General features: G+C 34.3%; 1 protein-coding gene across 1 annotated transcript in view; it reads right to left on the reverse strand.

Annotated features, from left to right (window-relative positions):
* Positions 1 to 17,964, reverse strand: part of LOC100378993 (uncharacterized) — a 48,374-nt gene that overhangs the window by 11,214 nt on the left and 19,196 nt on the right. The window contains exons 2-5 of the mRNA XM_002741680.4: positions 6,062 to 6,138; positions 5,517 to 5,624; positions 4,817 to 4,920; positions 2,219 to 2,374 (exon numbers count right to left, since the gene is read on the reverse strand). Of these exons, the coding sequence (XP_002741726.1) occupies positions 2,219 to 2,374; positions 4,817 to 4,920; positions 5,517 to 5,622 (366 nt within the window). The 5' untranslated portion in view covers positions 5,623 to 5,624; positions 6,062 to 6,138. The remainder of the gene's footprint in view (positions 1 to 2,218; positions 2,375 to 4,816; positions 4,921 to 5,516; positions 5,625 to 6,061; positions 6,139 to 17,964) is intronic.

A 17,964-nucleotide genomic window follows, 5' to 3' on the forward strand; every position in this document is an offset into this window, starting at 1 on the left:
ATAACTGGAGTGTGTCTAATTGTGGTATTGTTTTTGTTATATACAGATTAGTAATCATCATTTTGTTTTGTACATATGTAAATTAGTATCTTTTTTGTGAGCTTGGCAACTTTTAGACTTTTTACATCGCCCCTGGGAGATATCAGGTTTAGAAAATATATAGTTTGAACATGAATGATCAAGAACATATCCAGATGAATTTTTAGCACAAAAATGCAAAAATGGCTGCCATTCAGTCATTGTGTACTGTGGAATACTTTATTTTCGCTGGAATACATTTTTGCTGAAAAGGCTTTTTTGGTGTTTTGTATGGAATTTATGGAGTTTAATGTGAAATATAGGAAAAAAAGTATATTCGCTGGATTTTATTTTCACGGAATCATCCCTTCAGCGAAAATAAATTCCAAGCGAAAATAAAGTATTCTACAGTATCAAAATGTATGATGTATTGTAAAACACGTCTTCTTAGTGAATTTAGTGAGAGAACTAATTCGCTAATTTAAGACGTTGCTAATGACTTCATTATAAATTCAAAATGGCGGCCAAACAATATCTTTTTTTTTCCACAAACACACTTTGTAAACAACACAGAAAACGTAATAATCTGGAGCACTTCCTTATTACAATTGACAGTTTTTCTTTGTTTTTATAGAGGTGATAACTGCGCATTTCTTTTGACAGACAACTATTGTGAAAACAGGAAATCAACAAAGACAAGAGAGATTCTCTAAATCAACATTTCGCTATTACATAATTTTACCACAATTCGCAAAAATAGTTTGTTGCTTTTTTAACATGTTTTACAGTATTTGTTTGAATGTGACCAGTCCAGTGGCGCACACGCAGACATCAATCCATAAGTCAACATTTTTGTACTTTTTCTCAACACAAACTGAAAGGTTGACCAAGCTTAGTTCAAACTATGATTTTACAAGTCATTGTCAATGACACGTCCCCGTTCCGTTCATATTTGAGTGACAGATACATTCAAAGCAGATCATGACCGAAATGCACCTGCATATGTACAACACATTGTGCTAAATCTGAACAAAATCCATCCATGCATGACTGAGATTCGGTTCTGGAATTGTGAAAATACGTGATTTTGATGCATTTTCGGCCTTAAAATGGCCATCATTCCGCTATTGTTAAGCAGATCATGAGACAAATGCACATATCTATTTGTGACATGATGTACCATGTGTGTGTGAAGCAGGGTTTGCGCTAATGTCTCGGCAAGACGAGTCCCACTTACAAAATATTAAGAAATTTAAATTTGACTCTGGATAACTTTATTAGAGATTGGACCCCAGCTTGCCTGAAAAACTGGGTCCCTTTTCAATAATTGGAGTCCGGGAAGCAAAATATGGGGTTAACGCAATCCCTGGTGTAAAGTTTGAACTTGATCAATCCAGACATGTCTCGGATACGGATCCAGAACTGAATTCTTTAACAAAATGGCCGCCAGTCGGCCATTTCGAACTTGATCCGAAAAAAAAAAAAAGACGTGCATCAAGGGCCTATTATGTTTAATGTATGTACCAAATTTGAACAAAATCCATCCATGCATAACTGAGATACGGGTCCGGAATGGTGAAAATGTGCGATTTCAATGCATTTTTGGCCTTAAAGCGGCCCCCATTTGGCTATCGTTAATGAGATCATGAAACAAATGCACATACATATTTGTGACATGATGTACCTTGTGTGTGTGAAGTTTGAACTCGATCAATCCAAGCATGTCTCAGATACGGATCCAGAACTGAATTCTTTAAAACAAAATGGCCGCCAGTCGGCCATTTCGAACCCGATCCAAGAAAAAAAATGACGTGCATCAAGGTCCTATTATGTTTAATGTATGTACCAAATTTGAACAAAATCCGTCCATGCATAACTGAGATCCGGGTCCGGAATGGTGAAAATGTGCGATTTTGATGCATTTTCGGCCTTAAAATGGCCGCTATTCGGCTATCGTTAATCGGATCATGAAAAAAATGCATGTGCATATGTCCCATATAATGTGTGATGTATGAGTGAAGTTTGAACTTAATCGGTCCATGCATGTTCGAGATACAGGTGATCACGGACGCACGGACGCACGGACGGACGCACACAGGGCAAAACATAAGTCCCCGTTTTCGGACTGCGTCCGAACGGGGACTAAAAAATGGGTGTCAGTACTAACCCTTATGCATACAAGGTTCAGAACTATACTCACTTTAATTGTTTTATAATAGATCTGTTTGTTCTGTTGATTTGCTACCATATTTTGTTCTTCATAGTAACGGGCTACTTTGATATATCTCAACCAATTAGATTTCTTGGGATCAGATGCATCTATACAGAATAACCTTCTGCCTTTTGGTCCACGTATCTGTTAAGAAAACAACTTGTTATGTATACACAAGTGTAAGTTGATAGAAAAAGTATTCTTGGGGCGGATATCTGGGCATTTTCACCACCTGGCAATCAACACGATGAAAGGCCGAAAACTTTAAGAATACTGTTCTTCAGGGTAGTTGTTGGAACTCTTGTGAACAGTGTTACAAGTTTCCCCCTACATGTACAGCATATGTAAATTTGGTTGCTCAGGATTACTTGAAAGTTAAGTTTGTGCTGTTCCCTTGACTTAGCTGTTTTCATCGGCTCTTTGACCAGCATTCTACAGTAGCTTGTGCAGAGCCCATAGAAATAAATGGTACAGTGATGCACGTCTTAGCAATGCAGAACATTCTGTGATGTTGATCCGTCCCAGAGAATACATTACAGTCAAACCTGTGTTAACGGCCACCTGGATATAGCGGCCACCTGCCTATAGCGGTTTCAACCGAACAGTCCCTACGAATTTTACATGTAAAGTACCCTGTTTACAGCGGCCACATGCCTAACGCGGCCAACGGCCACGCTTCAGCGGCCGCAGTGATCAGTTGAACTGCATATAACGGACATAGTTCCCGGATGTCTTGCAGACTACTGCCTTCCACCTCAGACAACTAATAAGCTCACAAAGGACAAAGTTAGCACGTTTTCACACCTTTCAACCGATGGCTTCGGCAATTATGTTTTATTCTTGTTTATAATTTAGTTTACCACGGCAAGCACACCGTACCGATGGCTATGGAACGCCAAAAACATAATTACGAATTTGAAAGTGTCTTGATAAAAAAACATGCTGTCATTAATGTTTTGTTGAAATATGTATACATTGGAATAACTTACAATTTTGTTCAATTAATGAATCGAGCAATCACAACGACGACGACCCGCAAAAGTTGTGTGAGTCGCCGGGACACAGTCACGGTCCCTATGCATGTGGCTGGGGTGAATCGGAATGCCGACGGTAAATCCCCGATCGAATTGATTACCAACAAAAAAAACATAACAGCTCACTTGTTATTTAGTATCGATATTTATTCACTTTGAACTCCTATAAATACCGATAAATACGCATGTAACTGGAACTGATAGCAAAAGTAAAAAAATCAACGCAACGGCCATGCCTGTTTATCCATCCAAATAAATTATGCTAATTTCCCTTGCGCATGTGCGTTCTTGTTCTTCCGGGGTTATGATAACTCGGGTCAAAAAGTAGAGTCGTTTCCGTTAGCCCTGCGTTAGTGTGTATCGATCACTGCGAGGGAATGTGTGTGCAGTATCGTCTCGTTGTCTAAACTAAATTCGTTCAACAATTTTTTTTTGGTCGCTACTGCCTCGGTACATGTTACTAACAATAGATGCTTTTAACAATGATGTTAAATTGACCCCAGTTCGCCGGCCCATTATTACCTCCATGGCCGGCCAAAGCCGCCAGGCATATTTCACATGTTTCTATTGTTGCACCAGATTTCGATTGCGCAAAGTAATGTTTTGATTAGGGATCAACCATTTCGTAAGTGAGGTAGGTCGAGAAGATTTTTGAAAAAAAATGAACGAAATGTTAAGGGAATTGTGATTTGGGAGGAAACTTTCAAGTTGTCACGTACATGTAACTGGAAGGATACAATAGATAAGTGTTCTTTCCGTATACGTAACGTTGTAGGGATCAATAAAGCACTGCTAACTGTCCCTCTTCCTTCTCCTTGAAAGAATTTGCTATAGCCCAGAAACATTCAGATTTATTAGAACAGTTACCAGACACAATAGATATTTAAAGAAACAAAGAAATTCAGAATAGCTAAGCAAAGCAAGCTGAGTGATTTCTTTAGTAGGAAATGAGACTCAAACTGCTGCTGAACATGAACTTTACTGTACAAATCTTCAAATAATTTTCATACTACCGGTACTCATTATTGTGCAATGATCGATTTTAGTTTACATAATACAATTTAAAATCAACATTTTTATTTGTAATAAAGTGTTAGGATACTGTGTACAGTAGTGTAATAGTGTGTCAAATGGGGTTGCGAGATCCGTTTTAATACATTCAGTGCCTAATTAATATTCATGAATAAATTAGTGAACCTGTATAGAAAGGCCACCTGTCTATAAAGGCCAAAATTTCAAAGTCCCTTGGGTGGCCGCTATAGACAGGTTTGACTGTATATACCAATCATTTACAAGACAAGGGTGTGCAACTGGAGTGATATGCGATTCAGACCCAAATTTGAAGTCACATAGATTTTCATAACTTTAGTTTTTACTGATTCAAACTAATTAATTCTATTAATAATTCATTAATGGGACCAGAAATAATTATAAAAACACATAGAATTAAACTAGTTTGGAAAATTATGTTATGGAAAATCTTTATCACCATTACATTTCTGTATCTCACAACAGCGCCACCACCCAATTATTACAGAATGTTATATCTCACCTCCCAAGAATAGTATGGATCACAGTGATCTTGTATTTTCTTCTTTTCACCTCCATACGGTCCATAGAGTGTACCTTCCTTAATAAGCGTCTTTGTCCATACACCTACAGTCATACAATTTACATATCTCTGAGCAGCGTTCTCCAAGACATTATACAGTAGCTCCCCCCCACCCTTTTTTGATAATAACAAAGTCAATGATCACAACAATGAACACAATAGATGATTAACATATTCCATATAGTTACGTTAATTGGTCATGACACAATGAACAGCGAGGCAACTGAATAGCAGGGGTTTTTCTAGAAAAAAATGCAAGAGGGAACACTGCAATTCAGCGGCGCCACCAAGTGGAGGAGATAGGGTTCTACCAGGGTGTGAAGTTAAAATGGAACATTTTATGGCTTCCTTGGGACCAAAATTACTATCAGACAGGTCATAGTTGAAGACTGGCCACATGTGACCCCTGGTCATTCAGAATTTTATGGTTTCAAGAGGATCTGCTCCCCAGAGCAAGTGGCAGCATGGCCATGGCATGAGGGCGCTGTGCCCCTGTTCCCTCATTTAAAAAAATTACTGCAATAGTGTGTTGTTATAACAATGTAGTAAAATATCAACTGAGTTGTAATTTTTATTATTTACTGTTAAATATTGTATGGAATATCACAATTTTATTCCAAGAAAGTCATAGTACACTCACCTATTTTGTTATCTTCAACAATAGATGGCTTGAATTCAAACGCTACAGGTATTTTCATGTCTGGTACCTCCTCCATTGTATCTTCTGCAATCTCTGAATTTTCCATTCCTTATTAACAAGAAATTAACAATTATTTTTAGGTAAAACCCAGATGACTCATTTCTTCATAGCTCATTTTAGACAGGAACTTCCTCCTGAAATGTTGTCATTTTATTCTTCATTTTGCACAAAATCTGCACACTTAATTACAGAGTATGATATAAAATCACAGATATTGTATACTACTTTACTTAGGAGTGATGAATGAGTGAAAATACATTTCCTATATTTTACATTCTACAAAAGTTAGAGAAAAATAAACTCCACACAAAACTTACACAGTGTATCCACTTTGGCGCTAGATAGATTTAACAATCAACAGAAAATAACTTGACCATAACTTGATGGGGGCTGTTTACAAGAGAACTGAAGAAAATGATCTGCAGTGTTTAGGGTTCATTATGAATCCAACATAGCCCTTTAACAGACTACTTAGTGAGGCTTACCTGAGAAAGAAGTCACACTTCACTTGGATACACAGAAATATTACTTCAACACAGTTCAGTTAGCCATCCATTACAACCTATTAAAATAGAAATTGAAATAGATCAATAAGAGAGTATGTTGACATTTTCATTGATAGATCTTTAAATAGGCTGGGTTAGAGTATCAAACATTATAATTATCTTAGTACATTATACAATATTTTCTCTGGTTCACAGCCAGAATATGCTGCAATAATTATAAATTACTATTATACATCTGTCACCGTAACGCCGTAAGTTACAGCGTGCCATAATTTTGTGGTATTTTACAGGGTATTTTCATCTTACCATATTAGGAAATGCAATTTCCAAATATGGAATCATTACACGTGTAAGCGTCCTCTAATAATAAAAACAAACATGCCACCAGGGTTTGACCGGACTCCACACAAAGAAGTTCGCTGAATCTGTTCTAAACTTTTTAGATTTCAGCATTCATTTGATGTATCATTGGAAGGAAAAGATGTATAATAAAAAGGTTATTACGAGGATACCGCAAAGTATGCACTCAAGACAATAGGCCGTCGTATCGGCTTCTGCTGCACATTGGTCGATACTTCTGCTGTACTGTCTTTGTGCATACTTTTCAGTATCCTTGTAATAACATTATATTACTGTAAAACCCAGACTTCTATTACAATGGTACAATGCAATAGAGGGAATGCAGCCTCTATTAGACCATCTACATATATGAGAATAGTTGAATTTTTGGTTCTTAATTGTTCAAAAAGAATTGATGCAGCCTCTATTTGGGAGGTGGCATCTAATTCAGATTTTACAAGTGTGAAGATGACAAGTAAGTCTATTAATCTTGCATGTCAGAAATGCAGCAGCTGCACACTTTTAGAAAACATTTGATTTTTCGTCACTTGCAAAATAGGAATGAATTTTACAGGCCTAAAACAAAAGCTTGGAAACAGCTTAGTTTTAACATCACCACTACACTAATTCAAGCAGGGAAAACTCACAATACCATAATGATTCCACCAAAGTATTTTTTTTGGAGGTGGATGATGATGGATGGATGTGGTATATGAATGTAGTGGCCTTTTCGTGCAGAGTACTTGAGCTGCTAGTGGAAAATACCAATTTATTGTTTTAGAAAAAAATCAGGTTGCCTAACTGATAGTGGTTCAATTGATAGAAGATTATGGCTGTCACTATTTAGCAACACTTAGGTTTTTGACCTTTACTGTAATTACTCCACTCTCTAAGTGTCTCTTAAATAGAATTACAATAAATTGCATTTGTAATGTACACTGAATCATTGAAATACTATTATATTTTAACCATAAAAACACCACTGTGATTTGCATAACCATATGCATTGTACACTATTAATAATAGAGGAAATATGGTACATTGGACAGAATAAGTAAAATTTTCACAGAATCTGTTCACTACAGATTTATTTTATCATCTAACATCTATTGCAATAGATGATCATGGATACAATGCACAAAAACAGACAAAAAAACTAGGCTAAAAACAAACAAAAAATAGATCAGGTGACATTTATATATAGAAGGTGTTTCTTGCTGTCTGAATTCAAAGACAAAAATTGGCCTGAAGGGACTGGCATGGATTTATTGCAGAATTGATCATCATATTTGATTTAAATTTAAATACATGTATGGTCCTATTTTAACTGATATTCATATCAATCACCCAACAAACATTGAAAACCTAAACAAGCAGCCTGTCGGCTGAGATAGCTCCGCTGTTAGCAATGCACATTACAATTAAAGAACAAAAGATATCATTAGAAAATGAACAATATGTATAGTATCAAAGCAATGGGACTTGCTGTTTCCAACAAGAAGTCAAAAATATCACTTTTCACCCAAAATGACAAAAATAATCATCAAAATTAAATAATTGAAGATGTCACCATGAAATTACAAATCTGAAAGAGGTCCACATGTAGTACCTATATATGTAATATAAAAGCAATCGGACTTGCGGTTTTCAACAAGTCGAAAATATCACTTTTTAACAAAAATAACAAAAATATTCACTTAAATTAGAGAATTGAAGATATCAACATGAAATGAACAAACCTAAGAGAGGTCTACCCAAGATACATATACACCAAGTATTAAAAGCATTCAGGCTAGTAGTTTTCAAGAAGAAGTCGAAAAAGTAAAACATTGACAGGGACGACGACGACGGATGACGACAACGGACAATCACTCATATGATGAGCTCCGCTCGACAAAGTCAACAGCTGAGCTTAAAGTTAATGTTAGACTTCAAACTCAAATAATCTGTTTTGTTTTAGGTAAACTTTAGAACAGTTTAAACATTTTACATGTAGTGGATGAACCTACACTATAATGTAAATGCATTAATTATTCACTGGGTTTCGCTGATAAGTAAAATACGCTAAATTAAATCTACATGAACATTTAAAATAACAATAAAACTCATTGTTTCTTTGACAAATTGGTGAAATAAAAACACAGTGAATATCCTCAAAACATAAAAAAATAGTGAAAATAAATGGTTTTACAGTACCAAGGATGACTATACATGTAAACATTGGTATGTAAACAAGACTATTGGACACCTCAGCAGAGACAAGATCATCAACATCACAGCAAACTACAGTTCAGTCGTAGGATAACTACTCTCCAGCTGGCTATAAGCTGTCTTTGCTTTTTTCCCATAAAAACTTATAAACAAATCTACAAAAAAAGATTTGTTTTGGGAAACCTAGACAATTTTGAGCCCCTTTGAACTGAATAGTTCCAAAAATGTCCATGTTTGCTATTTCAGACAAATGAAGCAAATGTGTCATATTCAATAATTCTGAAACATTTTCAAAACCAAAAATTGTCATAATTTTATTACCTTTATTAGGTTAAAATCTTGCAAAAGATGTAGACTGTCGAAGTAGAAGACATATTGAAAGAATAATGTCAAATGAAGTTTTTCTCGTTTCAAAGATAATATGCATTAAAGCATTCATCTAGATGTATGTGTCTACTGTACTGCCAGACCTTTTGTTCATGGTGACATACTCTAAGAGCAAAGTAAGACTGAAACCTGTTCTTATACAAACATATAAAACTCAGACAATGATATCAAGTAATTGTATTTACAGTCAGGGCATTGCAGCTTTTCTCTGACAAATGCTTCATTTACCAGTTACTGCATTGGATTTTCACCGACTTACTCCTCAGCCAACATAGCCAAAATAAATCAAAATAGTAGTATTTCGTATAGATTACAAAATTAGTTCAGCCAAACGAGTTTTATACAGTACTCTGGGTAAGAGTGGTGTTGGGGAAATTGTTATACTGTAGAAGAACATTTAATTTTAGTGGATTCATGGTTGCAGGAACATCTATGAAGTGTTATTTCACTGGTTTGTGGAAAAATCAATATATTCTATAACTTCACAATATACCAATAATAGATATACAACTACAAAAGATCAAGAAAACGTATCCATTTTACAGATAATAATAAACTGCATTACTGAGAAGAAAATCACTGTTATATGGTAGACCCCATAACAATATTTAAATTATGTCTATATTATATAACAATCATGGGACAAAAACAGAATTGTCATATAAGTATAATTTACTATAGACATACAGTGGTATACATTGTAGATATCTGGGAGGTCATTGACATTTGAGGCATTCCTTTATTTGCACTATCTTTTGGGACAAAGTACAATTATATGTACGCTACATGAAGGGTGTTGTATTTGTTATTATTAGCATATTTGTCACCGAACATTACAGCGCGCCGTAATTTTGCATTTTTTACGGGGTATTTTAATCCTACCATATAAGGAAATGCAAATTCCAAATATGGAATGATTATGCACGCAAGTGTCCTCTAATAATAAAAACAAACATGGCTGCCACAAGCGTTTGACCAGAGACTCCACACAAAGAAGTTGGTTGATTCTGTTCTAAACTTTTTGGATTTTGGCATTCCCATGATGAATCCTTAGAAGAAAAAGATGTATAATTATATAATAAAGTTATTATGAAGAAGATACCTCAAAGTATGCACTCAGATAGTACGCTGTCACATCGACCTTCGCTGTTTTCGTTCATACTTCCTCATAATAACCTTATATTATTAGCATATCTCTGGATGGATGGATCATTTAAAATGCGATTTTCTTTGAGTATAGACACACATGTCATTTACATTCAGTAAATACAGGTTTGAACATATTTACAATTTTACACAGGTGAAATTGATTTTTCTACTAATTTTCATTCAAGGTGCATCTAATTAAGTGTCATCAAGTACCTGAATAAAATTAGTTCAGCCAAAAGAGTTTTATTCAGTACTTTGGGTGGGAGTGGGGGGGGAGGGGGGGGGAGGGATTGTGATAATACAGTAAGAGAAATATTCACAGGATTTAATTTTAGTGGATTCGATCATTCTAAGGTCTATGATTCGATGTTGCAGGGACATCTACAAAGTGTTATTTTCACTGGTTTGTGGAAAAATCTATATATTCTATAACTTCACACTCACTGTGTTTGGCTGTTAGTGAACTAACCAAAAAATAAAACTACAGCTAATAACAGATGACCTATTAATCAAATCAAATTAAGCCTGGAATACCCCAAAATAGTTTAGCATTTGTTAAGTCCCATGCAATGTTTTGACCCCAATGCGATGGTATAAACTTCTTTTAGCTTGGGATCCCTGAGTGAACATAAAATGGTCTATATATCAACACTTTCATAGTACACATATAGGAAAACAATTAAATTCACAGGTAAGGCATAATATAAATGTCATCAACCTGTTTTCAAAATCATGTATAATAACAGAGGTACATTACTTTAGGTTTGCCACTCGCATAGTACTGTATGATGACATCATGCCAAGATCCCATTCAAGTCTCATCTCGTAGATAGCGAGACTGATGCTACGACCTTCAAACATGAAATAGCCGGTTTGTAATAATCAATAAAACATGTATTAACACATTCATAGTGAAACAATGTAATACATCGAAAATGTACAGAAAATATAGTTCTCGTAATCCGTCATATCGTGGCCAGCTATTTTGATCCACCTGGACATCCCAGTATCCTAGTTACCTCGGACATACGCATTCGCATTTTTCTGAGTTGGAACGCTTATGCGAGAGCGAGATTGTAACGGGATCTTGGTATCATGTCACCGTAGTTGCAAACCCCAAGTAATGTACCTCTGATAATAATAAGTCTATTTTAAATGTGTCTTTTTAGTTAACATAATTTTTTGTATTATTATTTCTGGCTGCATAAAGTTTCATTTCATATAACATGTCCAGTAAAGATGCATGTATATTCATTCAAACACATCCCTGGGCAAAAACCGTTCAGTAGACTGGTATTGTGCTAATGTTATTTTGTGTCATCTGGTGCCAATACCTCACATCTGTGGTTTTATCCAATCTTTGTCAATATGTTCTTTAATGTATGTATTCTGCAAGCATGCCAGCAGGGATGCAGATAATCCTGTATTAGTATTCCCATCTTATATCAGAAACATACATGTACTGCCTAATTCAGATTTCATAGCAAATAATATTTACTAACCCTAACTTTACAGGAAAGTACAGTAGTAAGGTCACAAAAAGATAAAATATGATAAAAACATTTGTATAGTACAGTACCAGTAAAAAGTTACTTTTGAATTGATGGGTGTTGCTAAAGTTATTCTGTAGAATTCTGGCTACTGGAACAGCTAGACAGTTGGTGCCCATTTTAATTTTCTGGAAATTGTGTGACATCCTGTCAATATTTTTAGACAATGGTTAATTACCAAATTTACATACATGTTCATGCAATTTTACATTTCCATTGCTGAATAAATAATCTTTCAATTTAAAAGTTTTTTTTTTTAAAGGTTCTGCAAGTCCTTATTTTATTTTGTTTGTTATTATAGTTTATATTTTATTTTCCTAATGTTTTATAAAAGATTTGTTCAAGATTCTTATTCAACATTTTTACTTGTTTAATTCTTTGTTTATAATTTCTGTTTGATTAATTTGTGATTCTACTTTATTATACCTTTTACTATCTATCCATCTACATTTTGTATTTAAGTCACCTGCTTCAATTAGAGTAATATTGTTAGAAATAATTACAGTTGTAATATTTGATTATTTGTTTTTAATGAAGAAATCCAAGGGATATTTGCCTAATACCCCATATATGCCCATTTTAGGAGTGTTTCTAGAGACAGTAGTTGGGTTGGATCTGTTCTCTGCATACTGTGAAACACTTTATTTTAGTTGGAATTAATTTTCGCTGAAAAGACTTTCCGGGTGTTTTGTATGGAGTTTAATTTCACTAATTTTTTGACGAAAAACATAGGAAAAAAATATATATTCGCTGGATTTTAATTTCACTGAATCATTCCTTCATAAAATAAATTACAAATGAATTTTTGGTATTTTACAGTACTGCATTAAAAAGAACACATCATTTTACCAAAGACAATAGAAAATACATTTTGTGTTCTCTAAGTGTTTTTGATTTTACATTACTACCTCAAGTCAATATTCTAATATTGTTTACAAAAGCAGGTTATTCACAATAGAAGGATTATACATGGCTTAAAAACAAAAATAACTTATTACACAAAATTTTTCCTTTTTACAATGTAAGCACATTTTGCACATTCTTATGCAATTTTCTACACTTTATCTGTTAACCCCTCTAGCTCTGAATGAGTTAAATTTGTTCACATTCTGTAATTTTCACTGAATTCAATCTTAATATTGGACACAACAGACAAAATGTGACATTTTTGATCAAAAAAGTTGACTACAAATGGAACTATTTTGTGGATTGTGCCTGAAGTTGACTTTGACACTTAGAGGATTAATTTTAGGCCTAGGACATAATTTCTCACCAGCTACAGGTTTTTGTCAAAATATTTGAGAAAATATAGTAAAATTATGGAAGTTTATTGTGTTTTTCAGTTGGCAACAGGTGTTTCAGTTCTTACATTGTCGCTATCTAAAATAGATGAGACCACACAATGTGAAGAGTTTCCATAGCTACTATTGTGATGTTCACATGTGTAGGATTTAATTTAAGAGTTAATTTTAACCCATTGTGTAAAACATGCATGAATAGGTTAACCCAGTCTAACACTTGTTACCGGTAGTTTAGCTCTCAGTTAAGAGGGTTGGTCGCGACCCAGATTTGCGTGTTTAACCCATTGATGTAACATGTGAACAAGGTGTCAGGGTTCAAACAATTCCTAATAATAGGGACCCAATGGTAGGTGGATAAGACTAATGAACAAAATGCAGATTTAGCCTACTAATAAAGATTATTAACCCTCAAGTATAAGACAGACAATGTTATTGGCCCAAAACGGTCACATGATCGATTGATAAATCTTGATATTGGCCACAGGAACAAGACTTACTAGATGAGTATTCAGCCCATCAACATAACTTATTTTGACAAAAGACACACATCTATCACTGACATGTGCTACTATGGTAATATCAAATACATTCCTTGTCAATCAAGATGGAATGACAGAACCTAAATGTGGTTAAACTGCTATCGGAAGGAAAATAAATCATTGCTGCAACAAGAATCAGGTGGTCCAACTAATAAAAAGATTACAGTATCTTGTGTCTGCAAGACAATAAACATTTATTATGTCAACACCAATTACATTCTATTTGACTTCTTTGGGGTTCATTCCATTTATTTGATGATATATAAATAAAGACACATACAATAGTACAAATGTAAACATAGTACAATAGGGAGAATAAACTTTACTTTATATTCCAATTACCGAATAGAGTTTCCAACACTGTATTGTAACACAAGCTACCATGACTATTAGCTCAATCAAACTTAAATGTTACATTCTAATAATTTAATGCCTTTACAGTAGACCAATCTAATAGAGGGAACCTATGCTCTCAATTTAGAAGAAATTATGATTTGACATTTTCTTTTATGACATTTAGTTATGAATATTCCCAAATACAGGCCTTGTTGGGTATATATAGTGTGTAACAGGAACAATTGGGGTAATTCCATTTCAACTTTATAACCTCAACCTGAACTAGGGTGTTATTTTAAATAGCATATTCAACTGCTTAGGCCAAATACAACAAATAATGCGTTTCCAGTAACACAACCTTGCCCAGATTTTTCAGGCTGACCATGCATCTTTTTATGGCTAAACTGGACAGCAGGCACTTGCAGGTACACCTTTAACGCTGTTAATTTTATTTGGCTTTATATAAAGTATATATCAAATCATCAGAAGGGAAAAAAAACAAGTTATCAATGGTGACTGTTGTCAGAAATCAATGGTATTTTATCACCACACTAACCCTACAGCAGAATCAGGCATTTAAATGTACATTTATCATGAGGGCAATTTAAAGTAGTCCACTTCATTACAAGGGAGCACATTTCACCACTTTATCATTTTATTTGATATGTTGTTCACAAGACTTGATAACATACAGTAGAAGTATGGGCCATCAAAGTAACCTGATAACATACAGTAGAAGTATGGGCCATCAAAGTATATTGTACATAAAAATGTCAAGTAATTTTGTCTTCACAAATGCCCTAAAAATAATCAAATCATGGGCATTTTTAGTCGAAATATTTGAGCATGTTTACTGTATGTACTAATGTCATGTATAATTAAAGACAATGTCCATTATTATTATAATACCATGAACAAACAAACAAGGTATTCACTTCCTTATCAGCTAGCTTCACACATGGACCTCCATGCTGCACACAACCATACAAAATAACTTACTGAACCACTAAACACAGTTCTGTACACGTGCAATAGTGAGGAGAAATGTTCACACATGGACCTCCATGCTGCACACAACCATACAAAATAACTTACTGAACCACTAAACACAGTTCTGTACACATGCAATAGTGAGGAGAAATGTTCACACATGGACCTCCATGTTGCACACAACCATACAAAATAACTTACTGAATCACTAAACACAGTTCTGTACACATGCAATAGTGAGGAGAAATGTTCACAAATAGTATACAATATAAATATTCACATTATAGCATTCATAGTAGAGAAAATAGCCAAATAGGAAATAAAGCAGAGCAACACAGGTATTCTCTAGTTAACTGTGCACAAACTCCAAAATTATGAATCCAAAATTCACATTATAACGTTCATAGTAGTGAAAATAGCCAAATAGGAAATAAAGCAGAGCAACACAGGTATTCTCTAGTTAACTGTGCACAAACTCCAAAATTATGATTGGCTAATCCACCTTGAAATCGCCTGCCATCAATCATTCAATATACAAGTTCTACAAGTTATAACACATAATGCAAGATACGTCATGCCTTCATTCACAATTCTGATTAATCACTTCAATGAAAATATTATAGTTTGAATATATTTGAAGACTGAATTTTAGATTTCTGTCACTATTAAAATTAGTATTTTGTTTATGTTTGAGCTTAACATCATGCCCTTGGATAGACATAAAAATTTCACATTACCGGTCTGACCTTTATGAACATATCACCTTGCCCTTACATGTATAAAATTGTTTTTTGGTGCAAAGTCAGCCAGTTGATGAGCATTTTGGGGGGACTGTGCATTGACCAAAGGTTTAGTGGTGAATGTCTTGTTTGTTTGTTCATGGTATTATAATGCCAGACATTGCCTTCACCTTTACGTATTTGCTCTACTGAAGTGCATACAATGTATGCTCATGTAAAACGGTATTTCATGTCATGTCAAAGTAATAAAATAAAGCTGGGTATACATGTACTTCCAACACAACTAATATACTCAAAACCTATTGCAAATATACTTTGACAGAGTTGACTTTCCCCAGATACGAAACATTTGCTTCATGTTTTATATTTTTTTCCCAGATTTATTTTTCTCATAAATGCAAATACAAGTCACAATTTATAAATATAGAAAAAAAATTTAACAACTGAATTCCTAAACATGCATTTGATATTTTCTACAGTAATGAAAAAATTCTGCCCCACATATTTAATTCCCGGAGAAAACACTGCTCTATTATTTATCTACCATATTTGTTCTATTAAAAGTGTATCTCTAATAGAAGCCAAATAAGATTCATTATATGATTGGTCATTAGAATACTGTGAAAAGATTAATTATTCACTGGGTTTTAATTTTGCTTATTTCGCTGACTGGAAAATGCGCTAAATTAAAACATAGTGCATATGTAAAATTTAGAATAGAACACATTATCTAAATGATAAAACCGTGAATAACACTGAATATGCCTGAAATGGTAAATCAGCAAAATTTAAACCCAGTGAAAATTAGTCATTTTACAGTATGACTTATATTGATCATAGACATACTGCATCATTTACATGTAAAAATATACCCTATTTAAAACAAAATAAATATTTAAAAATAACACTGAAATCCTGTTCTGGTTAAAAATATAGTGAAAATAAATCCCACACAACAGCCAGTCTGGTTTAATGTGTTTAACACAAATTTTGCTCAGTAATCCTCAACATCAGAGAAAGATCCTCATTTTGTGACAAGACAGAGTCCCCATTGCAATAACGATACACTGAAGAAAGCCTCATAACACAATAATGCTATTTCAATCCCCGCTGAGCGTAGTTCTATAGACCCATTGCATGTTTTGTATTTTGATCACCAATAGTGACATGTTAGAGCCAAGCCAACAGCACTGTAGAACATGTAGAACAATTTCTGACATCACATTCAAAAAGTAAATTTGAACAAAATACTATATGGTGCACCCAAAATGCACTATCAATGACTGATAAATTGGCATGAATAATGTCCACCATACATTCACATCAGAGGCATTCTGTAATGATCATATGCAAGATCAGTTGTCTAGACTAATTTCTCTGAAATGCTTGTACATTACAGGCTACTCTATTTTCTACTAATGGCATGATGTCATCATACAGTACTATGCGAGTGGCAAACCTAAAGTAATGTACCTCTATAGTTATTTCCTTGACATTTGGTTTTACTTTATGCTGAGCGATATTTTGTACAAAAATATGGCAAACACCAATGATTATAGAGATTATTGACCCGCTGGATTCTATGATAAAAACACTGTCATATCTCAAAATTTTGTTTCAGTACATAAAACAAAATAATACATGTATGTAGATAAAGGATGGGGTCTTATTTAGAAATTATTTTAATTTTTTTATGAAATATTGTTTCAACAATAAACTTGATCATGTACAAACTTATTCAATAGTTTGAATAACCACAAATGATATCTCTCTTATTTTGAATTCATGTTGAATGTGAAGCTGATCCATATACACATGGAAGATGAATCTAGAAAGAACTATAGATTCAAAATTTAACAAGAGGGAGTGCAGACATAAAGTAGAATGGCACATGCACATTCACCGTTAGTCACTGGGTGACTCCATCATTGATGACCAATACAGTATATTGTTCAGGAAGTCACCAATCTATGGTTGCAAAAGAAGTAAATAAATAATGTTCATAAGAAACCAAATCTGTATTCCTCGGAGGCGGAGCTATGTCACAAGACGCTCCATAGTGCTAAGACGCGCACCACTGTACCATGTATTTCTATGGGCTTTGCGCGCGCTGCTGAGGAACGCCAAGCGAAGAGCCGGTGAAAATTCAAGAAAACAATAGGAACACAACTAATCCTGAACAATCAAATTTATACGAGTTACACACGCAGGGGTAATCCACAGTCAGCTGGCGCATATCTGATATAATAATAAAATAAATGCGATATTTACTATATGGGGGCTGCCATCTTGAATGACGCATGAAACTAAATAAGAGACAAGTTGTGAAACGCGTTTTTC

Source organism: Saccoglossus kowalevskii, chromosome 15 (genome assembly GCF_978046115.1).
Source record: "Saccoglossus kowalevskii chromosome 15, keSacKowa6.1, whole genome shotgun sequence".
NCBI lineage: Eukaryota > Metazoa > Hemichordata > Enteropneusta > Harrimaniidae > Saccoglossus > Saccoglossus kowalevskii.